We start from the raw sequence: 25,133 nt of genomic DNA on the forward strand, positions 1-25,133 counted from the left end.
CCGTGGACAGCTGGCGAGGCTAACCTGTGCGCAAATACCCAACTCACAGAGCTTGCTTAGGCCCCAAGCCTTTAATTCCTCCCAAAGCCCCTCTGAGAGAGGCATGGAAGGGCAGGCTCCTAGTTCACAGGGGCCTGCACTCACCCCACTGGGCCCCCTCCTCCCAGGGCACCTGCTCTCCCCAAGGAGATGTCTCCTGGGGCCCAGACTGGCCCACGTCAGCCTCCCCGTCCCTCTTCCTGCTCTCCAGCACCTGCTCCTGCTGGCCTTGTGGTATATGGAGGATCTGAGCCCAGCTTTGCAGATCCAGAGATCAAAATCAACCCCGTTCTCCCTGCTCCAGAAGGTGACCCTGAAGTGTCAGGGGGACATAACTCGGGCTCCTTGGTCCTTCCTTAACCTCGAGGCAACCTAATTATTAAATCTCCTCAACTGTGAGAAGCTGCTGTCCAACTGCCCAGCCAACAAACACAAACACACACACACACACACACACACACACACTGGGTACTCTGCAAGTATGGATGGCAGAGAATCTTATTTTTATGAAAAAAATCAGTAAACAATTTGCATTTTCCAAAATTAAGGTATGCAGCATGTGGACCCAAGTTCAGGCCTCTCATCTACAGAGCCTGGAGGAAGCAAAACCCTGCTCTCCCTGGTTCTCTTGGATTCCTCTGGGAGCATGTTAGCTGGATTCACGTGCTTTGGGAAGCCTGTCCCTGGATCTAAAACATAGCTGTAGAAAGATCTAGAATGATTATGGATGGGGCTGGAGGGCCGGGCAGGGGAGGAAAATTCTCGAGGAAAGAAAGGGGGTTCTATAGAACCAAAGTTTAACAGAACCCTGAAGATTAGCATCAAGCCCACTTCCCTGATAATTATGCCCTTTGGGGCCACCAGCCCAGTCTTGATATCAAAGACAGCCCTGAAGCACCAACTACAAGGGCCGCCCAGGGAAGCTCACTGCCTCCAGCTCCGACACACAGGAGCCAGGTTAACCTTCCTTCTCTCCTGCCTGAGCTGGCTTCTTGCTACTCCACGCCCATGGTGCTCGTCCTTATTCAATGCCTCTGTCCATGCTGCTCCCATATTCCTTCAGAACTCTCCCAACCATCCATTCACGCACCCACTGGACATTTAGTGAGCATGTATCCTGAGTGTGAAGAGCCAGGGATGTGTGGATGAAAACAACCCAGTTCCTAACCTTGGGACACTCAGTCTAATGGGGGACACAGACCCTGTTACATGGTAGCAATACACACCCAGCAATAGGAAACAGCAGTACAAAGAGGAGAATGAACGCTCTTTTCCACCAAATAGTAATCCTCATCGCTACAGACCATCCTCCGTGTGTCAGGCGGTGTTCAAAACATTCTACATATTAACTCATTTCATTCCTACTTGAACCCTATAAAGTAATCAATCATGATCCCCATTTTATTACACTTGGGGAAACTGAGGCACTTCAGGGAAAAATGACTTGCTCAGCTTGTAAGCAATGGGGTGAGTTTCAAACCCAGGCAGTCTGGTCCTAGATTTTAGGCTCTTAATCACTGCCCTCCTCTGGGGCCACAAAGCCCTCCCTAAACCAGCACTGAGTCTCTCCGCTCCTGAGGCCCACAGCACACAAGCCTCCATTGTACCCAAAGCAACGCTTTACTGGATACACTTGTACTGGTGCCTGGACGCAGTTCTGTGTGGGGGTAAGTGCACAGACCTGGGTTCAAGCCCTCACCTCTGCTTAATAGATGTGTGACCCGGAAGAAGTTACTTCACTTCTTTGAGCCTCAGTTTCCTCTTCTGTAAAGTGAAGGGGGAAAATACACTTAAGGACGTTTTGTGAAGATATAATGAGGTCATATTTGAAAGCTTCTTAGCCCAGTGCCTGGCATATAGTAAGCACTCAAAATTTTTTAATATTATTTTATTATTATTATTACTTTAATAGATATAACTCATAGTCCATAAACTCAAGTGTATAAGAAATATCATATTTCTTTATGTTCTTTAAATCACCTGCAATCTGACTCTGCTGGATAGACAAGAAATTCAATCTCCATCACTACTGGAGCTTCCCAATAACAACCTTGGTTGTTGCCAAGGGTCTCTGGTCCTCACCAGCCTGTCGGCCCTGCCTGCATGATCCCTTTGGGTCTTGGCTGAGCACGTCGTGTCTCATATAGACACAAGAACACTAGCCTCAGTCGCAGACCCTGTGGAGCCACACACAGCCACTCCTGTGGGGTCCAACCGCCTCCTTCAGCTGTACCCATGGAGCCTACAGCACAATCCCCGTCTCTGACATCCTTTTGTCTCCTGTTCCCCGCCCTCAGAGACCCTCCTCCTCAGCCAGAACACCCATCCTCATCTTCCCTGTTCGCTTATGGTTTCCCCAAGGGCAAGAAGAGCGGCTGTCTTCAGGTAGCCTCAGATTCCTGTCCCATCACAAGCTCTGAGGACATTATACCTTCTGGCCAGCTGCCCGGAACTGAGAGAAGGAAAAAGTACCAAGAGCAAAACACAAATTAATGTCTCAAAAAAAGTATCCTGCCACATTAGCTGTCAATGTGCCCAAACATCGGTCCTTCTCCCGGCTCTACACTGGACCCACCTAAGGAGTCTCCAAAGGGCTGATGCAGGTTCTACTCTGAGATACTGACTGGGGGTTGGGCCCAAGCACTGGTGTTTTCCAAAGATCTCCCAGGGATTCAAACATGTAGCAGGATTAAGAACCCCTGCTTTACAGGTTTCATGCATAGAAGTCTTGTCTTCCCCAACTAACCCGAAAACTTGGAGCAATTAGAATCATTTCATATGACCAGCGATGGGACGTCAATGCTGCAGCGGCACTCAGAGAGCATCTGGTCAAGTTCCATTTTACAGAAAGGAAAACAAGGTCCTTGGTCAAGAGAAGAAGAAACAGCATCAGAGCCTCTACAATGTGCCGGGATGAAGGGAGAGAGGCTGGAGTGGTGGGAAAACCCCAGCATTTTGTAACCAAAGCCTAGAGGTATTTTGAGGACTTGAAGTCCTCTCTTGGGGTTCCCAGACCTGTTTTCCTGTTGAAAAGACAACCCTGCATAGGGAAAAGAACCGATAACGAAGGGCTCACAAACACGGCAGCTCTAACAAGGTGAACCTACAATGCGGTATTAACCTTTTCTCCCAATACCAGGCAAGAAGAGGGCCCATTGGAATTGTGATGGGCTCTTTGGCCAACTCATGAAAAAAACGTCCCATGCGCATGCTGACTCAAGTCTGGTCCTCCGAGAATCCAGCACTCATGTCCTAGTCATTCAAGGCAGGAAAAGACACCACAAACCAGTCTCTTTTCCCTCCTCCCCTGACAACTTTTCACAGTTAAGATGCTTCTAGTCTTGTCTCCCATCACTAAGGGCAAGGGCCAGCAAAGACCCAGTGGTCAGGAAGGATGGCGACCCCACTCCTTTGCAGAAACAGGACCCACTCTGTGTCTGATGGGACCTTCACACACTCAGCAGAGGCCCCTGGCACGCGGGTTTTCACCACCCCACACAGAGCTGCACCAAGCCGAGACCCAAGACACTTTCGCCAGAGCATCACCGAAACAATAACAAATCGCTCACCAGAACCAACCTCAAGATCTCAGTTAGCTCAGCAACCAACTCAGCACCTCTGCTTCAGTCTCCCCAACCCCAGCACCGCTGTCCGCCGAGGCCCCACAGCACTTCCTTACCTGGGATGATGGAAACCGTGTCCTTCTCCCAGGACACAACGCTAACATATTCCTGCACTGAAGAGGGGATGAGGCACTTGAAGACGGCCACGTTTCCACGCATTGACCTTTGATCCTCCACCCGGACGGTGTAGGGTTCCCTGAAAACTGCAGAGAGACGTGGGGGGGTTGGGGAGAGACAGGTGTCACAAGCCTCGGATGGGACATGGTGGGGGGGCCCCAAGAAAGCAAGCTCAACTCCCTCAGTACCCCAGGCCTCAGCCTCCATCACCTCTTCCCCTACCTCCCACTTACCCAGACCAGAAGTTCCTGCCGTGATCTGATTTCTGCCTGCACAGCTCCTTCTCCATCAACCTGCCCCTACTCCCCTGGGCAGCCTACTCTCCCTCAGAAATACCCTGCCTCACTCTGCAAGAGCATAAATCCAACGTCCAACCTTTCCAATTTCGGCGAATATTAACAAACTGCATAAGACATTAGGACCTTGAGGGTAGCACTCAAGCCCTGCAAGGTGATCATACACAAGAAGGGGATGTGGGTAATACAGAAGTATACTAGAATGCCTCCAAGGAAACATATCTGATTCCCTACATTATCCCTGGGCCCAGGGTAGCAACAGTTTGCGGCACAGTGACCATAAATTGCCAAAATAAAAACCAGGACACATGATCTAACCACAGATTTTTGTGCCACTTCAATGTGAAAAGCGGTTTGGGAAACGGGAGTTTACATCCTGAACTTTCTGGAGGGCTGGGTGGTCTATAAGCAAAATGGGAGAGAATTTTTGAAACTGTGACCATCTCTGAAAATGCAGAACCCCAGAGACACGGCCAGCCTCCAAGATTCTCCATAACGAAGCTTCCTTGCTGCTCTCTCCCACCTCCTGCTGCTGCCCCCAGCCAGACCCCCAGCCTTGCCTGGCTGCCCTCACAGTGTGCACAGAGGCTTCCTGTCTTGGTCCCAGGGCTGGTTTTCGGGGAGCTGTCACCTGCAGCCACCAAACTCGTTGGGTCCCAGGGATGGGCTGGCCCAGCCCTCTGCCTCTGCCTCCCCCTCGTCCTCTTCCACGTGGCCTCTTCCAACTCACTCCATCCTCTGCCCCTTCTCTGCCAAGCAGAGCTGAAGCATCCAGAGCCCCACCGCCTCCCGACCTTGTCCCTCAGCAGGCACCTGGGCAGCGTGCCCTCCTGCTCTCCCTGCCATGGTTGCCCAGGCGACGCTCAGGGCCTAGCAGCCCCTCCGGCTGTGCACCTGCAGCCCCTCTGGCTTCATCAAGAGCCTCTTAATTGGCTGTGTTTCCAGGCGGGCCAGCCCTCCCCAGGCCTCCCCATGCCTTTATTCTTTCCCCTTCTCCGTGTTGTGGCCGTGATGGGGAAGAGAGACAGCTGAGGTGGAGGAGAGAGAGGAGACAGCTCTGCCTGCTCTGTGAGGCCATGGTCCACCCTGTTGTGGGTCTGGGCATGGCACTGCCTGCAGATGAAGGGGGGAACAGAAAGGAGACTAAGGGGAGCCGACGCTGGAGGGAGCAGAGTGGAGGAGTGGAAAGGGCTGGGTTTGGGTGCACACCATCCAGATGAGTCCCAGGGACCAGCAGGTACTAATGGTTAAGAGCGTCCAACGAGCAGGCCCTGCATCCTCCTCTGAGCAGCTGCGTGACCTAGACAAGACCTAGTTAACCTTTCAGTGCCTCAGTTTCCTCATTTGTGAAAGGAAATAACAGTAATAATAATAGCAGCATGTAGAAGGCCTGGCACATGGAAAGCACTGCAACAATGTCACTTGTCATTATAGCTACACCTGTGTGACTAACTGCCTACGTGCCCTTGGGCAACGACATCACCTCTCTTTGTCTCAGTCCCCCCATTTGTAAGTAAGAAACACTTTACAGGATTATTGTGAAGATCACATCCTAACCCAATAACGGGCATGTAACAGGAAATATGAGGTCACCTCCTTTTAGCCCAATCCTCCAGGCTGTACAGGCCAGAACTGGGTTCCAAATCTTGGCCTCAGGGCTCCCAGCCCAGCACCTGGTGTTGTGTTAGGGGAACAGAGCAAAGGACCTACTCCTGAAAAGAGGCTCCACGGGGAGCCCCAGGGGGCATACACTGAGCACGGCCCTAGGTTCGAAGAGCTTGCACTCTCTCCCCAGACAAACCAATGAGATGAAGACCAGTTCTTTAACTAAGAGCTCTCATCCCACCTCACCCCTACAAACACCTGTTCCCAGCTGCTTGGAACCTTGTCCTTGCAAGAGACACTGCCAAGGCAGAAGGACACAGGCAGTCAGAGGTCTTGCAGGACCTGTCACTAGGCACGTAGGTTGGGAGACCCTCCCCAGAATCCACTCTCCTCTGCCCAACACATGGCCAGGAACGATGGCACGCCCCAGGCCTGGTGCTGCTGCAGTGGCCGGCTAGGACACCGGCTGTCCTCTGCCACCCCAAAACCTCCTCCAAGAAAGTCACTCCCCAAACCTCAGTGCTTTATTACTATTTGAGGCACATCTTACAACTCATTAGGACACACCAGCATATCAGGACAGCCTCGTTAAGTGTAGCTGGTCTAACTCAGTCCCTCATCTCCAGCCCTCACCCAGAGAAATGAGACCATCCCAGAAACCCTCACTTCCTTGCCTCCATCAACTCTTCCAGAGACCAAAATCCTTCACTGCTAAAATTATCCCATCGTGAATTTTACCTAAATGCCTATTCTCAGGAGCTATGTTAGACTCAACTGTCCGTCAACAGTGGAATGGATGAATAAAGTGTGGGATAGTCACACAATAGAAGACCACACGGCAATGAGAATGAACCACCCACAGCTGCACACAGCAGCAGGGGTAAAGCCCACCGACATAACAGTGAGCAAAAGACTCAAGAGAACAACTACCGTAGGGCTCCGCTTACGTAAAGTACAAAAACAGGCAAACGCCTATATTGCTAGAAGTCAGGACTATGGTCTCCCCTAGGAGCAGTGACCCAAAGAAGCATAAAGGAGGCTTCTGACGTGCTGATATCATATATCTTGATCTGGATATTAGCTAAACTTTGTGAAAATTCATCAGGCTATATACTTATATACACTTCTCTTTATATATTCTATTTCAATAAAAGGTTTTTTTTTTTTTGAGAAAAAAAAGAAATTCATTGGCTGTTTTCCATGAGTCAGGCACTGAAGTGAGCGCTTAAATAATTTAAATGAGTGCTATCTCATTTAACCCTGACGTGTGGTGATGAATGGGGTAGGTGTTGGCATCAGCTTTGTGAATGAGGAAACCGAGGCTCAGAAAGGTGTGTTCTCCGCTTAAGGACACACAGTAACAACAAAACTTAGCTTGAGGGACTGACTTCTTCCAAGCCCCACCCACAGCCCACCCCACCCCACGACCTGCCGCCCAATCCCTAGCATGTTACGCACAGATCCTCAGAATGATGGGCGATGGGCGCTACCCACTCCCCATTCCCCCCCCCAACTCGCTCGCTCCCCCCCCCCCCCCCCCCCCGCTTCAGACTGAGCTCCCAGGTAGGGGAAAGCCGCCTGGTCCCTCACCTGCTTTGACGCGGATGTTAGGGCTCCGGATCTTGCCGGCCGCATTCTCCGCGGTGCAGAAGTAGTCATTGTCGTGGATAAAGCTATTGAAGGCGGAGGGGGAGAAGGGATAGAGCTGCAGTGTCCCGTTGGCGTGGACGTGCCGGATGTGCGGCACGTCGTAGATGTCGTCCCCCGTGGCCAGGTACCATCGAAGGGCCGCGCTGGGGGAGCCCGCGGCCGGGCAGGGCACCACCACCCCCACGGAGCTGGAAAAGGTCACCTGTTGCAAGGAGTCATTTACAAAGTAGAGGCTGGTGCCGACATCTTCAGGGCGGGCTGCGGGGAGGCAGGGGAGAGGCTGGGTTAGCGCCCTAGGAAGACCCTCATCAAAGCACTTATTGAGCGCTCACTATACCCCAGGCACCGGAAAAGGTGAATAAGAGATAGTTCCTGTCCTATGGAAGCTTCCAACCTAGCACAAGAATAGCAACAATTACAACATCTCATTCTCCGTGCCAAGTTCATGGATGGAGGTGCCCACCACTCTGCTATGTTGCTGGGTCTGAAGCCAAGATCCACTCTTGGCATCCACACAGTAGGAGAGGCACTGAAATTGCTTAGATAATAAACATTTATTGAGCACCTACTGTATGCAGTCAGGTTCACAGCCATTACCTCAATTCATCTGTGCAACCCTGAGAGGAGATGGTATCACCTCTTTTCCTTTTTTTTTTTGGAAGATTAGCCCTGAGCTAACACCTGCTGCCAATCCTCCTCTGTTGCTGAGGAAGACTGGCCCCGAGCTAATATCCGTGCCCATCTTCCTCCACTTTATATGTGGGACGCCTACCACAGCATGGCTTGCCAAGCTGTGCCATGTCTGCACCTGGGATCGGAACCGGTGAACCCCAGGCCACTGAAGCGGAATGTGCGCACTTAACTGCTGCACCACTGGGCCGGACCCAATACCACCTCTTTTTTATCATTCCCTTTTATAGGCTGAGAAGAGTTATCTGATTTGCCTGAGATGACACAGCTGCTAAGCTACAGACTAAAATTTGAACCCATTGCTCCTAAAGAGGATCTTGGTGCACTTTCTCTCATCCTATAGCTGAAAGGGAAAAGTCTCAAGATTATGTTCTCAGAGGGAATGGCTGCAGGAACTGGGGATGCTCGCCTGGAAGAGAGAAGATGGCAGGAGACCTTGAGAGCTGCCTGCTGCCTCTGGAGTTGATTTGGAAAACGCATTGCCCCAGAGGGCTGAATGAGGACCAGCGGTACTGTGGGTGGACCAGATCTGAGCTCGGGGAGCAAGAGAGCCACCCAGGTTCTACACCCAACACTGACTGACTGTGGGATTCCCTTCCCCTCTCTGATCATCTGCTCCTTCACTTATAAAATGGAGGGCGGATGGACAAGGCTGCAAAGACGCCTGGCATCTCTGACATGTTGCCATTTTGACACTCAGTCACGCAGGAGAGCATGTTCATGATCACAGCTACCTGATGACCGCGGGGCCGCCTGACCAGAGAACAGCATCTCCAACTCTTATCCCAGCGTAGCGCTTCAGTCCTTCCTGCCCTTCGGGGAAGCCACCCTGAATGGTGGAATTAGGGCCGGCCTTCCCTCCCTCCCCCCGTCCCCTTAAGAAGGGCCACCTCTGAGCAAGTGGAGGCAAACCCCGAGGAAGAGAGGGCCTGGTCCCAGGGGTCCAGCTGGAAGCCACTCCCTCTCCACCAGGAAGATCAGGGAGCAGACAAACCACTCTGCTGCCTGTTTAAAGAACGTTGCAGGGGACCCAACTTGACCTCAATTTCCACAACTTTATAGGAAGGGGGAGGGCCCGGATCCTGCCCGTATTAATATTCTTGGTTTAACTCTGAGCTGAGCCTCCAGGGAGAATAGACGGGGCAGCTCATTGAGGAAGGCCATTAAGCCTCATTGGTCAAAGCAATTCACATCATCTCATAAAAAGCCGTGATGAAGCCATTAGCAGCAGTGCTGGAAAACACATTCGTGGGCTCCTTGCTGTGGTGTCAGGGCGTCCTCTTAGCAGCAAATGCATTTGCTGTCCCCACCAGGGACTGCACCCTTAGCGGCTGAAAGGCTCTTGGAGAGGGAGAGAAGCACCACCTTCCATCCTCCTCCTCACACTGTCTCCCCTTGTGACAGTCCCAGTGTTGGTGGTTGAGAAAAGCCACTCTGTGGAAAGGAAAATTGCCCAATGGGGAATGCTCAGAAGCTCCCAAAGCATGGCCCGCTTGCAGTGGCTAGAATATTCTCCAAGATTCTGAAATCATACCATTTCATAGGAAAGCAAGCTGAGGTTTAGGAAGGCTTCTCTTAGGACTCACACTTACCAGGTCCCCTTCCTGAGCCTGCTCACCTTTTGAAAGACTTCCTTACCAAGAGTCATCAACAAATATTGGTTAAGCATCTTCTATACGCCACGCACTGTTGTGAGCACTTTACTTACATGACCTTTTAATCCTCCCAACAACCCCATGAGGTTGGCACTATTATTATCACAGTTTACAGATGAACAAACTAAGGCACCGAGAAAGCAAAGCAACTTACTCAAGACCACACAACCAGTGAGTGAGGCTCTGGGATGCAGATGCAGGCAGTCCGAGCCCAGAGTTGGTTTCTTAACCATTAGATGATTGTAACCAATGCAATAACAAGCAGGGGCTTTCACCTGCCTCAAAGACAACTCGGCCACCAACTTGCATGTTCAGTGAGCCACGGACAGGCTCAAGACACATGCACCCCTGCTCGTGCACACGTGTAGGCGTACAACACACACACACACACACACACACACACACACTCCTCCTGGGAGGGGCCCCTGTTGGACTCAACACTTCAGACAAAAAAGCTCAGCCTGTGGGAGTAGGGGCATCACTCTGGGGCTCTGGGTGCTTCCTGAGACAGCCTGCTTAATCAGACACCCTTGCGGTGGCAGCTTTATGGATTTGGGGAGCCAAAATCCATCAAGGAGCAGAAAGACTCTACCCTGTGCCTGACAAATGGACTTAGGAAGCTGAGAAAGATCCCTGACAGAGAGGAATTCAGGAAGTGTCGGCTTCAAGGGACAGAGGAAGAAAACATTTAAGGATTGGTATGATGTAGCCCTCAGTAATGATAATACCACCAGCGATAATGACAGCCACCATGGATTTCACTGTTAACTACAGGCCAGGCTCGCGCTAAACCCATTATAGATATTATCTCACTTAATCTTCAGGACTCCCTAGGGGATGTTATTGCTATTATTCCCATCTTACAGATAAGGAAATTAAGACTCTGAGAAGTTAACTAGCGTGCGCACAGTAACAGAGTGTCAGTGCCGGAGCTGAGATAGAACCCAACTTTGCCTTGCTTCGGAGCCCGAGGATGGAACTGCTCCGTCATAGGAACCATGCTGAAGACAAATCAAACCTCAAAATCTGGGTTTCCAGGCTGGGTACCCCTCCCCATCCTTTTTTCCACCCCAACCCCACTCCAAACACACATTCCTAGTCTCCTTCTCTCCTGGCTGGAAGTCCGTTACACCCTCCCTGCCTCCCGAGACAGCCCCTTCCCCAGGCCCCGGCCGGGAGCATCAGCCACAATGACAACCGTCTTCCTGCGCTCTGGGCCTCCGATCCCGCCAGAGCCAAGGACAAGAGGCTCTCAGCAACTAGAAATGGGTAGACTTAATTGATGAATTGATTGGGATTGTCCAGCCACCTGTCAGCGCTGATGAAAGAGCAGATTTATAGCAAAAGGTGAGTAGCCTCATATTTCTCCCACCCCGGGACGCAAGCTGCTGTCTTCTGAGTCTGGGGGAGCTGGGGAGGAGTAGACAAACCATTCATTTCTGCTTACAGCTCTGACAGGGCATTGCCATTATGAAACATCACCCTCAGGTGTAAAACAATAGCATTTTGCACTTATGTTGGACTCATATTTTACCATCGCAAGGCACTGTCAGCCCAGAATGCAGAAGCCCTTAAATAAACATTAATTTAGCCTCACCCCACCTGCCAAAAGAAAGGAGCGAGCAAATCCATAAAGGGGAAACTGAGGCACTGACCACCAAGTATCTCAAATCTCTGCCACGTGCCAAGAGGAAGGCTGGCACGAACAGCAGTGGGTGTTGCAGCAGCACGGGGTACGTCCAGTCACCTCGCCATAGAAGGGCAAGCAGCGAGGACCTGAGGGCCTCACTCCCACCTCATGGATCTGGCACAGCCTCTGTGGTGGGGGCCTTCCCTCCATGTGAGGCTCCTGTTTGAATCTTTGGAACAGTGACAGAGCCTCAGCAAGCTCTGAGAGGAGCACAGAAGCACGGTACAACAGACAGGGCCCTGGAACAGTCTGACAGAGCTACCTTCCCTCCTGGGGCTCACCCCTGATCTGCTGTGTGACCTCAGACAAGCCGCTTAGCCTTTCTGAGCCTCACGGTCTTCACTCACAAAATGGGGAGGATTGTACCATCTTATCTGCCCCCCATGGTTGCCAAGCAGGTAAAACGGAATGCGAAAGTACTTGGTTCCCCATAAGGAGGATGTGTGAATGTGGGGATAAGATGGTTATTCCTGTCCCAGCACGTGCCTGAGGTTACCACAAAGGATGACAAGGGCACACTCCACACTGCAGAATTCAAACCCCCTCCAAACCTACATCCTCTCAGCAGACTCCTGCACCCCTCAACACTCCGCTCTCCCAGGTCCTTTCTGACTCAGAGACCTTTATTTTTTTTGAGGAAGATTAGCCCTGAGCTAACATCTGCTGCCAATCCTCCTCTTTTTGCTGAGGAAGACTAGCCCTGAGCTAACATCCGTGCCCATCTTCCTCCACTTTATATGTAGGATGCCTACCACAGCACAGCTTGCCTACCACGGCATGGCTTACCAAGTGGTGCCATGACCGCACCTGGGGTCCGAACCGGCTAACCCGGGCCACGGAAGCAGAACATGTGAACTTAACGGCTGCGCCATGGGGCCAGCCCCTGACTCAGAGACTTTTATTCATTCAGGGGATAAATACGGAGCACCAGCCACATGCACCGCCCCGGGACCCCAGGTGTTGTGGAAGGCATCAAAGACAAGGGAGGAGGGCCCACCCTCTAGGAGCTTGTCAAGGAGACAGAGCCCAGGAAAAGATTAACCCACAGCCCAGGGCAGAGTGTGAGGAAGGGCTGAAAGTCCTCATCAAGCCGAGAGCCACCAGGAGGGCGGAGGCAAGTTACTCAGCAGCCGGAGACAAAGCTTTGGGACTGGGGGCCGAGCTGAGACTGGAGCGACCATCTGAATAGGTGGGGTGGGGTAGGGTGGGAAGGCACTCCCAGAGAGAGGCTGCCGGAACAATGGCTCAGTGGCAGAAATGGGTGTGGCACGTTTGGGGGACCCTGCAGAAACCTTCCAGACAGCAGCGCTGGGGGGAGCTTGGGCAGAAGAGGCCAAAACAGCTGGACTGACGCCTTTGGCCCTCAGCGTTGGAAGCCATGGAGCTCTGCAGGCTTGGAAGAGGGTGCAGGGTGCAGCCACGTCCACGGAGGGGGCGGCTGAGGTTATCCAAGTTCTCGGAGCTCTCTGCCTAACTTCACTTTGGCCATACACCTATTCCCTGAAAGCTTATTGGCCTGGCTAATGGTACTGAGTTCTCAAAAGAAAGGAGACTAACATCGACTGAGTGCCTACTGTGTGCCGGGCACGAGGCTTGCGTGCTTCAAGGGCATTTTCTCATTTAATCATGACACAAAGGTACAAAGGTGGGTCCTGTGGTCTCATTTTACAGATCGCGAGAAATTCTTCAAGATCCTATGGCTAGAAGGAGTGGGAGCCAACATCTGATCCAGGTCTGTCTGGCTCTCAAGCCCAGTTTTTTCCGTCACAATGCTAAAGAGTTCAAAGTTCGGGGCCTTAGGAGGGTTCCCCTTGACTTCTTCTCTAGAAGCCAGGCCTCATTTGGAAAGCAAGTCCTTGGACAGGAAACTCCTACCTTCCCCTTAAGTGCCAGCCATCCCCCAGCTCGCTGTTCCCTCTGCAGACAGAACCAGGCGCATTTACAGAGAGAACCAGAGGAGGGGGAAACACTTCATAAATAAGAGAGAGGCATTGAGATCAACAGCAGAGCTCCTTCTGGTCAAAGGGGGAAACGGATTTTTAATAGAAAATGGAAGTTATGGGTTTGGTTGTGATGTGACAGACGCCCAGCCTTAAACCCGTTTAATCTTCTCCGCCGTTTAACATTGAGCTCCACCCCGATGCCGTGTTTCATAAAACAGGCTCCAAATCGCTAGGAGATTAGAAGTGTAGAAATAGCACTGCAATATTTTTAAACCAGAAATCGCCCCCAGGCATTTGGGCTGCCCCCAGGGTCACCGCTGAAACCTAAGTACCCATCGCATCAACCCGCTCGCTCACCCTCCGCCGTCTGGCCATCGGGATTAGTTTGGCGAAGGAAACTGGACACCCATGTATGTGCCACCCATGGGCCCCCACCCCGCCTGCCTGGGTTGGATGGGGGTGTCTGACTGGCTGAGGCTTTCTCCCAGGTGCACACTGAATTATCTCCATGTCATCATCTCCAATCATCATAAATGACAACCCGGGGGGACTGAAATATTAATACCTCACCACCTCCACAGGGAGAAGTGAGTCATTTTGTTCTCTTCCTTTACAATATTTACTCGTCTCATTCACTGGACTTTTCATCCAGGAGCATCTGCCAGTGCTGGGGCCGGTACAACACCCGCCCCCGCCAGAGACGAGCAAGAGCCTGCAAGGGGCATGTAAGCCTGGGCATAGCAAGCATGGATGGGGGAAGCAGGGGGCAGGAGGAGTGGGCAGGGCTCCCCTGCAGGACTGTGAGCTCCCTGTCTTGGTCACCACTCTGTCCCCCGAGTCTAGCATAGCACTGGGCACTCAGCACAATAGTTAGACGCCCAGACTCTGGTACGAGGCTCCCCAGCTTCGATTCCCTGCTCTGCCACTTACATGCAGTGTAACCTCAGGCAAGATTCCCTCACGCCTCTGTGCCTTAGTTTCCCCATCTATAAAATGGGAGTGACCATATCTACCTCAAGGGTTGTTATGTTGGATGAGTTAATATCCATGACAGTTTCTGGTGTATGTAAGTGCCTGGCACCACCTAAGTATTTGTCACTGTTGTTATAAGTATTATCATTATAGCAGGCAAGCAGCGAGTATTTGTGGAATAAATATACCACAACAAATACATACCTCTCACCCACAATATTAATAATAACTTAAGAAAGCAGTTCTCAACATTACTATGGATGAGAATCACCTGGAGAGCTTGTAGAAGATGCAGATCCTTAGATAACAGATTCACCAAGTCTGCACAGGGCCAGGAAACTATTTCTGATGCAGACGGTCCTCCATCTACACTCAGAGTAACTAACACTCCTTAGAAAAAAGTCAATTTGTCATACTAGACATCAGTATCACCTTTCCCAACAATAGACAGTTTTCATGGGCTTGGCTGACAGGGACTTTGCACCCTATTAATTAACTTAATTTGGTGATCAAGTTAATAAAATAATAGTGGTGTGATCAATAACAACAGAGCCTTGCAATAGCCACACGGCTGCTGCCCCCAGGCCTTACACAGAGTTTTTCACACAGATGTGCCCTGGTGAGATTTCTTAGATTAATTTGCAAGATTGATTCCACCGCTGCATTTCCACACAAAGGTTTTCATACAAATATATAATTTGCCTTCACTCTGATTGTTCTCATCCCACAGTTGTAAAAACTAGGTCCAGAAAGGATCAACCAGTGGGGCCTCAGCTCACCCACCACATCCATCCAAAACTCAGGTCAGGACCAGCGAGACAGAGTCTGGCTCCTTCATCAGAAAACGCCTTTATTGTGTGTTGGCACCTTGGAGAGAGTCCACATCTAGACCCTGGGGAGGAGAAGGGCGAGTCTCCCCAGACAGCATCAGAGCATTTACAGGCCATCAGAGTTGATACTTTCCCTGGGACAAGATGGAGCAGCCGGGACCAAGTCCCAGACCTTCTGTCTGTGGCTCCCCCCGCCCCGAACCTGGCACACATGTTTACCACTCTCTTCACCATCATCATGGCCACCATTTTTTGCATTTATTTTGTGCCAGGCATTATGAGAAGCCACTTTCTTGCGTTATAGTGCATTTAATCCTGACAGCAACCCTCTAATGTAGCTACTGCACGAGACCCCCTTTCACAGATTAGAAAACAGGAGCTTAGAAGGGTCAAGGAAGTTCCTAGGGTTGCACAACTAGTGGCGGCAGAACTGCCTTTCAAACCCGGGCCTCCCTTGCTCCGGGCTGTGTTTCTCAACAGGCGCACCACATTCTAGACTGGGACCAGCTCCAGGATGCGAGCATACCATGAGGGGGGTTCTGACGAAGGAGAGCAATTTGGGGTATGACAATTCTGAGTTATTTAGGACTGTCCCAGGCATCAAAGATTTCATCCCTAATGCATCCCTCGCCACCCTCCTAACTAACTGCCAGCAGCTCCCTACCCTAGTCATTGAGATAACCAAAAGTCCCCCATCTATTTTCAAACGCCCCTAGGGAGGCGATCCTACCCCAGTGAGGAGCACTGCTCCAGTGCCCAAGTGCTCCACCTCTGTCCATCAGAAACACGGGTTTTTTCTTTTTCTTTTTCTTTAAGATTCTTAGCACCAACATAGTTCCCGTAGCCAGCAACCAGAAAACTATGAGATCCAGTAAAGATCAGTCATCCTTCAACCTACAAGGCCCCTCACCATCAGCTCCAGGAGAAGTTATGAGCAACAGCTGACAGTCAAACAGACTCTTTAATCTTCCAGCCCCTTCTAGACAGGGCTTGTCAGGGGAAGGCCCCTTACGGCCAGAAACGTCTTTCTAGGGAGTCGGCTCAGACAGCACAGTTGTCCCCAGAGAATCCTAGATTTAGATTGTTAACACTTGAGGGCTTTAAGAGATTATTTTGTCCCAATCTCCTCCATTTACAGATGGGGAGAGTGAGGCCTAGAGAGTCCTTCACGCCAGGTACACAGCTAGCCAGTGTCCTGGCTGGGACTGGACTCCGGTCTCCCCTGCTCTATTAATTCTGGCCGCTCTGCTCTCAGAAGCCAGCAACCCGAGAATGGAGGAACATCAAGGAGAAATGGAATGACATCATATGAGGAGATGCTAGCAGAACCAGGGATGCTGGATGCTAGGGGAGAGGCTCAGATGGGCAGGACACCTGTCTACACATGGTTGAGTGGTTGTCAAGAGGAAGAGGGCTTCACCTGGATTGGTGGCCTAACAGGTGGAACCAGGACCTTTGAGCAGAAGGTACAAGACCATAACAAGGCTTGGGGGATTCTAAGGATGAGCTCTGTAAGAGTGAGAGCCGTGTGACTAGGAACGGGCTGCCTTGAAAGGCAGGCGCTCCTGGGGCCAGCAGTGCTGGGGCAGAGGAAGAACAGCTGCTGGTGTGAGGCTGCCGAGGGGATCGGGCAGAGCAGGGGATGGACTCCATGTCCTTAAAGGTGCCTTCCAACCTGGCAGACTTCTACCCTCGTCAGTCACCCCCAGAGCAGGTACCCCAGCCTCCCAGAGCCTCAAGGCTCTGGGAGACCACCTTAGAAGCGAGGCGTCCGTGACCTTGATTCTACAGGGTCCTCAGGGTCTGGATTCCAGTAATTGCTGTCACCTCAAATGAGGTCACACAAGGTGCCTACTGCTCTGCCCACACAGACTGTGGGTTCCCAGCAGGGAGAATCACCCTCGGAGAAGTGTGTCCAGAGGACAATAGAGTAAACTTACATCTAAGGACCTGGGGAGGGAGCAAAGATGGTTCTTCCCACTCCCACCGGGCACTGGGGCCACAGGGGGATCTGCCAAGTCTGCTCCAAGAAGACTGCTGCCAGCCTGGCTGTGCCTCTTCAGCTGTTCCTCACGTTGATGAAAAAGCAAAGGCTAGGAAAATTCTCCATATGTGGGGGGCCCAGGGAGGGGGAGACAGCCACACACAGCTGTGAGACCTTCGTTGTTCCTGTATGATGAAATGACAGTAATTATACCTCACGTTTCAGCAGAGCATTTCTAAGGCTAAAACCGGTTTGCTGTGGTTCTCACATGTGTGTGTTTATATGTTACCCTGTTCGGTTTATAAAGCATTGTCACGTGATGTACAATTACGTGCCCCTCATCCTTCCTGCACACATGCAATTACAACCGGCCTGTGGGACAGTCAGGACAGGGCTTATTTTGCCCATTTTACAGATTAGGAAACAGAGGTACATGACCTATTAGGTACCTTGCCTAAATTAGACAGGCTGGGTTTTGTTTTCTAGGTCCATGGACAATGCTCTTTCTCACACACACTCTCCCCCCCACCAGTTTAATGGATATGTAACTAGCATTTGAATAACTGTTCTTAATGAAGATGGTGCCCTTGGAAACTGTCAACAAGCATCATGAAGAGCAAGGACGCAGGGAGGTGGGGCAGGGGGTGGCTGAAGGGAAGGATGAGGAGAGTAGCAGCTGGATGGCAGGGGTGGTACCCAAGGCTAATACTGTTCACGTTAAAGCAGCGCTGGGTGAACATCTGTTAAACAGGGCACACAGGCTGTTGTGCCCACAGCCTCCCCCACTCTCGTGGAACCCACAGGCCACAACCTGCTGTGGACAGCACTTGACCTCTGGGTCATATGCTGCTTCCCTCTGGCTACCTGGGTCCTGGAGGGCAGAGTGGCCCAGGGACCCCCAAGGTCACAGGCTGTTGAGGGTGTTCTCTCTACATAAAACTACCTGAAAAACAGCGACGCTCATCCCAGCAGGGAGAGACACAGAAATCCAGCCAGCCACAAGGTCTGCGGGCTTGCCCTGCGCGGCCCATTTACATAGGCTTTATGGCATGAAGTCCAGGATAGGCCTGACTCTGTCCAACCATGGTACAGATTTACCAACCAACCCCAGCGCACCTGTGGCAGGTAGGAGACTGGCCTTTGCCTCACCATCAAATTCAAGTCTGGAGCCAACCTCTGCCCTGGCCTTTTCCACTGCTGCCACTAGCTGTGGCTGGGGAAAGCGGGGTGTGCTGGGTCCCAAAGGTGCCTGCATGGCCTCAGCTGTCTCACTGAGGGCAAGTCTGCAGGCTAGGTGATAGAAGGAAGCAGTGACGTCCCCTGCCTTAGCCACCACTAACTCTTGCTTATTATTACAAAGTCTAGGCCAGTGGGCTTGGCCAAAACAACAGCTCAGTAATAGAACTGCTCAGACCAGGACCTGATGGTCCATCCTGGGGTGGGGGCAGAGGGAGGAGGATGGAAACAGTGCAGAAAACAGCAGAGGTCTAACGTTTATTGAGCACCAATTCTGTTTTGGCTACTTTATATGCATTATCTCCTTTAATCCCATTTCATAGCTGAGAAAGTGGGGCTCAAAGTGACGAGACTCCTAAATTCACGTATCGAGTAAGTGCAGAACCAGGATCTGAATGAGGGGTTTGCCTTGACCCCAAATTTCCACCACACCAGAGAGTTGCAATCTTTTTTATTTTTCGTCATAACACCAATATATAAAATGCTCTGGTTGAAAGAATGGGGGGAGGGGCCTTGAAGTTCTGCCCATGGGCCCTCCCACCTCTACCTACAGCCATCCCTGAGGCTCCACCCACAACTTGGGGCCCCACACCTTACCCTTTGGAAACCTCTGTGGGCTCTGGGTGGACCAGGGCCCTCCCAGATCATTAGATGTGCAGAAAAACACTCCGGGAAGCCTTGGAGCTGCACCTGCCAGGGCGGGATTTGCTCAGGGCCCCGGAAATGCATACAAAACCATTCCCAGAGCCACATTCCCACTGCAGGCACCCCAGCTGGCTCCCCAGGAAGGGGCCCTCCAGCTGCCCCGAACTGTTTGCTCCTCAAGCATTACTCCCAACTCGTTACACACCCTTCCCTCTATGACCAGTGCCTGCCTTCCCACTGCCCCCACTGGAACCGCCGCACAGGACGGAAGCCGCCTGAACAGGGGTAGAATAAGAAGTCTAGGGGCTCTTCCCCTAATCGCTCAGAGGCCGCAACCCCAACCAAGCTGGATGCTGACAAACCAGGAGGGTGAGACAGCGTCTTGCCTCCCTTCATATCCTCATCCCATGCGCTGCTACTTCTCCACCTACTGACCACAGCCTAAGCACTACCTCCCTCCATTCGGAGGGTACACTCACCAGAGGCTAATGTTGGCCCTGGGTTCCCAGAGCTGATGTACCCTCTTCTTCCTGCAGCACAGGAGGGACAACCCACATGCCACGTTTGGTCTGCCTTAGGGTGTCACCCATCCTCCCACCCCACCCCAATTGCCACCAGCCTTGCCAGATGAAGAACTCAGTGCTGAGCCCCCATAGTCCTAAAACTCAGAGGCAAGAGAGAAGCACCACAAAAAACCCCAGCCCTTCTCCCCACTCCTGCCCCACCCCTATTTCATGCAAGGAAAAAGCCACTGCCTGCTTGCTACTGAGGCCAAGATCAAGATGCTACTTACAGAGGGTGAGGCTCTCGGCCTGCCTAGGTGAGCATGCAAATGTATATGCAAATTATATGTAAATCCAGGGCCTGCCCTTGGGTTCCTGGCATCCGGCCATCTCTGCTGCCTGTGGCTCACCCATTCAGGCACCTGGGTGCCAGCTAGACTCTACTGGGCTAGGGGCTGAGAAAGCACTGTGGGAGCTGGGGGCTCTTCCTCTTGACTGCTTCAAATGTCCCCAAAAAACACCTCCTCCAGAGCACGTGGGAGGGAAGAATCTCCCAGCCTGGTATCTGCACCCCCAAGAAAAAGCTCTCTTAACAGCCACCCACCCTTCCTTCAACTCATCCACAAACAAAATCATCCTTCACCAGGCCGGGCAGGGGACCAAGCAAGTGGCAGGGATGGAATTTCTGAAGACACGGAGAAGGTATGTGAGGTTTGAGGTCTGCATCCCTCTGTCAAAGGCCAACAGCCCATGAGGTGCTCAGGGTAGAACCCCACCCTGTGTCTGGGGTCCCCCAACCTGCCTTTTTGGGGGCTTGCTTCTTTAGCCAAGCATCCCTGAGCCAAACCCTCTGTTTGCCTGCCCACCTCCTCCCCATTCCTCAATCTAAGAAAAATAAGCCTCTCCAACCAGTCTCCTGGGATCTGTTCAACTCAAGCGCTGCCTTTGGGTCAACTGTTTACTTGCTTTTCGTTTCTAATTGAGCTCCCCATTCTGCTGCAGAAATACATTACAGACAGATGACTTTGGTGCCCAGAAACGTGAAGCATCTGAACGGTTTGCCGGGCATCATGGCAATTCCATGCTCCCCCGAGTTATTCTGGCAGCCAAGGTCTCTCTGCCTACGTACCCCCTCCCCGATGCTCACCGTCCTTCACCCGCTTCCCCGAAGTTGCATTTGCCATTTCAAGGTTTTAAAAACAGTGCTCCCCCCACCCCAGTTTAATTAGACACCGAACAGAGTGTTAGAGCTTTTCTTAATGGCATGACGAAGGCTTTTAATTTGGTCTTCTCAAGAGAAGAACCAGGAGTCCCCATCCAAGAGGTTTGGGTGGGAAATGAAAAAAATCAATCCAACCCATTATTTTGGCTTTTAGAAAAACAGGAATTTTAGTGCTGGGGAAGCTTGTTCTTCTACACAGTAAAAATGCAAATGCAGGCAACACAGATGCTGGCACGCTGGATACAACAACGGGGAGAGCCTCGCTGGGGTTCATCTGGCTGCCCAAACCTAGATTTGTTTTGGCAATAATAAGGCAGTTACTGGAGACTCGATAACCGATTATTAAAACACCTTCCCAGTTCAGTTCTGGGGAATCGGTCTGAGCTCAGGCTTCGTCAAAAAAAGGCATTTGGAGAGGAATGGAAATAACAGAAGCTTAAAACACATTCAATAACTGCTTAATTCCATCCAGAGGACGCTCCATCTCATCTTGTTTTCTTCTCCTCTCTCTCTCTGCCTCCTCCCGCTCCTCACAGATGGACGTACAAATTATTGCAAGAGGATATTGTTTTCTGTAACAGGCTCGAACATTCACATTTACATTTTCCTTGGTGCCGCGGGGGTGACTGGCAACGAGAAAAATACACCAAACCCCATCTTCCCTGCTCTCGCCGCATCACATCTCCCACAGCCGCCTCCAGCACCCCCGCCCCCATGCCACCCCAAGCAGAACAGGCCCCAGGGATCAGCCTGGCACCTAAGACCCAATTAAGGCACGAAGGAAAAGAAAGGCCTGTCTGGCGAGTCGCCCTGGAGCCCAACACAGATGCTGGAGCATCTGAATGGCAGGGGTGCCCGGGCTCTGCAGACCAAAAGGCCACTGAGGGGCCACCTCACCTGGCACCTCCGGTCTACCCAAAGGCCCAGGGCCAGTGGCAACTTCCTTCTCAAGTTGGAAAGGGCTTTGGCCCTCAGGCTGTCCCATCGCCTTCTGAGCCTTTCTCTGCCTTTCTACACCGCCACCCCCATCTGCTCCCTCCCTATCACATAGCTTGGGCTTCATTTATTAATGCCCAGCTTCTGGAAGGGGGAGGGGAGCATCCTTCAGGTATTGCTAAGGGACCTCCACTCCTGGGGCTGGGCTGCTCTGGAAGAGGTCTCCAGATGGGGGAGGGGGGGCGGGGAGGAGGGGTTGAGGACAAAGCTGGGCAAGAGTGTGGCAGCAGCTCTGGCCCGTGCATTCTCGCCTGACAAAATGGAAAAGGGCTAGGGGCTGGAGAGAGAACTAGCGAGGAAGAAAGCTGCCGCTCCTCACCTTATGTATTTTTAATATTAATGTAATTAAAGCTGCGAGCCGAGCCAGCCTGCGGGGGCGGAGGGAGGCAGGAAGAGCCTGGGGAGGGGGAGACTGGGGGTGGGGGGCGGGGGGCTTGAACGGGAGACAGGCTTCTTGCTCAGCTAAAGTGGGACGAGAGGGTGCTGTACGGGGCACAAGGGGTTAACCAGCCCAGCTAGACCAGCCGTGGTGTGTCACCCAGTGGACCCCACTGGGTCTGAGAAACTCAACTACTTTGTCCACGATTCAGGGGCCACCCCTCGCCCTGCACCCCTTCTCTAGGCAAACCCCAGCAGCATCTTGGCCTTCAGCCTGCCTTTGACAGGGCGGTATTTACAAATAAATAAGGGTCACCCTCCCTCCCCAAGCCAGGAGACACTGCGGTCGGTCACCTCGGGCTGGTTGCAGACTCCAGACCCGGGGACATCGGCAAGGAAAGACTAGACCCCTCCTGGAGCGCCAACCCTCTGCTGGACTGCCCTTCCCCCATCGCCTAGGGGTCAAGAGTTGCAGCTCGGCCAGGGCAACCGCCTGGGCTAAGGGGGGAGAAGCCACCCTTAGGACGAGAAGGAGAAAAGTTAGAGGGCTGAACAGGTAAAGCTGAGCTGGTACGAGCGTGTGTGCTCCGCCGCGCAAGGGCGCGGAGTTCGGCAGCCTCATCTCCCGCCATCTGCGCGCCCGGGGGCACGTCCTCTGCGATAGCCTGGAAGCCCGACAGCCAGGGACTGCCTGGTCCCGACTCGCTGCCCAGGTGACTCTGGCCGGAAATGACTGCCCCCTTCCAACCCCCAGTCGCGGCTACCTCGGATCAGGTGCGCAGCGCCCCAGCAGCAGGTCTGGACATGCCGGACACCTGGACCCACCCCTAGCAACGCCTTCTCTCTGGGGAAAGCGACACGCCCCCCCGCCCCGACCCCAAACCTAAGACTTATCCCCATGTCCGGCTGACCAGGCGCCGAAGCGGAGAATCTCGCACCTTGGGGCGCACTGCCCGAGGTGGCCAAGGCGGCGCAGCGAAGCCGGGGCTAGTGCCCCGGGCAGGAGGGTGAGGTGGGGCTGGGGGAAGGCGACCTCTGGGTTTGGAGAACAAACTTGCTATTCGAGGGACCCCAGCACTCGGGACCCCCAGCTATCCCCGCTCTGGATCCAGCCAAGGCACGGATAAGCGCCATGCGGTGCGGTGCAGGGGGTCTGGGGCGGCGGAGGGGCGCACGGTGGCAGAGGAGGAGTAAGCCGCGGAGTCCGAGGCCCGATTAAGCGAGGACTCCCAGGTGAACAGTCACGGCCCGAAGACCCCTCTACTCGGAGGGCACCCCGGGGTCCCAGCGCCACCAAGACGCAGGAAGCTGGGAAGGGGCTGGGGGAGGGGTCCGGGGCAGAACTGCTGCCCAGCAAGGAGCGGGGAGATGAGGGGCTCATTCACCACCACCCTACGGGCGCGCCCCAAAACGCCAGGCGCCGGTGGCTGGTAGAGCGGTCCAGGGCGGACTCTCACCTGGCCCCTCTCCCGGTGCTTGTCCCGCCCCCGCTGCGCCCCACCCGGGGCCATGCACCAGGGTCGGTCCCCTGGACACCTGGAGCCCGCCGGGCACCCCGCCTCGCCGCCAGTCGCGCGCACCCGGGCCCCACCGCCTCCGCCGCCCTGCCGCCGGCACGGGTCTCACCTTTGTGTAAAGAGTCCAGGAGCAGGAGGAAAGTTACCAGCCACATGCCATAAAGAGGCCCTATTCTCCGGGGAGGTGGTCCTGTGGCCGGCCGTGCGGCAGCGCCTCTCCCCCGCTCAGCGCGCTCGCAGCCGCCCGCACTCCGCGCCCCGCTCTCTCTGCTCCTCAGCCCAGCGCTCGGCGGCGGCGGCTCCTCCCTCCTCGGCTCCCTGGCTCCTGTCATCCGCGGGGCTGGGCTAGGCGGCCGCTCTCCCCGCCCCCCCGCGGCACCCCGGGTGGTGAGCGCCGCGCGAGGCCCGAGCCCGGAAGGCCCCCAGCCCCACTAGCCCAGGCACAGGGGCGGGGACCCGGACCGCACGGCCCTGACCTGGGTTCGCCGTCTGAGAGGCGAGGGTCCCTGCCACCCACAGGCTCGGAGCCTGTGGTCTCATACAGGCATGTGTCATACGTGTGCCAAGAGCCCGCCGTCCTCGGGCCAAGGACGCCCCGTGTCTCCTGGCCCGGTCACCTGGAGCCAATGCTTCCTGACTCTTTCAGACTCAGTTTACCCGCTTGGATGGGGGAGCATCGATGCTCTGAGTAAAATCCACACTAAGATCCTTTGGTGCCGCTCTGGGCTACTCCCCACCTCAAAGCGCAAAGCCACATGCCCTTCCAGCCGCTGGTCACTTGTGTGCCACCCCCTCTCCCACCCCCTCCCCCGGGAGCCCCAGACGGGTCCAGCCTCCCCCAGCACCCTATGGGGATTTTCCTCAGCACTTGGCGCATTGTGACCATTTAGACATTATTTGCAACAAATATTTTAACATCTGCAGTGCCTTCTGCATCTTCCTCCTTTATCTTCATCTACCCTCCTCCACAGCTTTCTCACCAAGCAGAAATCAGTTTCCTCCCTTACACCAAGTTGGCATGGAATTGGATAGGGCTTGAGTGAGGGGATCCTCTCAGTTACAAAATGAATGTTGAGCACCTGTCATGCGCCAGGCTCTGGGGACAAGGCAGGGCTGAGTTGGGTCTGCTGTGGAAAGGTTGGTATGGTTGGAAAGCCCTCCTTGTGTTGTAATTCCCAAATAAGGGGCCACACGGGATCCAGAGAACAGTCCACGGTAGCCCTGAGAATGGACTATGAGCCAGGACTGGACCTCCTCTCATGCAGGGTAATGGAGGTCACCCTGATGTGCCCTGGCCCCCTGGCACTTTACCCGGTTCTCTGAGGGATGCGGGGAGAGGGGAGCATGAAGGAGGGAGGGAGGGAGGGAGAAAGCCTGCTGGTGTGCTTCATTTGGCAGAGGAAGAAAATTTGCTCTCTCAAAATGTCTTTCCCAAGATCAGACAGGAGAGCTAGGACTCCTCATGCCCAGGTTTTGCCAAGATATCCCTAGAGATTTTAACTAAAATTTTAGAAGTGTGCATTTACTTTTTTAAATATGTTA

The 25,133-nt window shown here is 53.3% G+C and overlaps 1 protein-coding gene across 5 annotated transcripts in view; it reads right to left on the bottom strand.

Moving 5' to 3' along the window:
• The window catches only part of DSCAML1 (DS cell adhesion molecule like 1), a 339,404-nt gene extending 315,499 nt beyond the window's left edge, over positions 1-23,905 (bottom strand). Inside the window, exons 1-4 of one of the 5 annotated variants that reach the window (XM_070623208.1) lie at positions 23,701-23,865; positions 7,533-7,588; positions 7,271-7,353; positions 3,719-3,865 (exon numbers count right to left, since the gene is read on the bottom strand). In XM_070623208.1, coding sequence (XP_070479309.1) covers positions 3,719-3,865; positions 7,271-7,353; positions 7,533-7,549 — 247 coding nt within the window. In that variant the 5' untranslated portion in view covers positions 7,550-7,588; positions 23,701-23,865. Of the gene's footprint in view, positions 1-3,718; positions 3,866-7,270; positions 7,589-23,700 lie in introns of all 5 variants that reach the window. The other 4 variants (XM_070623207.1, XM_070623205.1, XM_008516706.2 and 1 more) reach the window with 4 other exon arrangements.
• Positions 23,906-25,133: the final 1,228 nt, after the last annotated feature.

The sequence above is a fragment of the Equus przewalskii genome, chromosome 6, assembly GCF_037783145.1.
Source record: "Equus przewalskii isolate Varuska chromosome 6, EquPr2, whole genome shotgun sequence".
Taxonomy (NCBI): domain Eukaryota; kingdom Metazoa; phylum Chordata; class Mammalia; order Perissodactyla; family Equidae; genus Equus; species Equus przewalskii.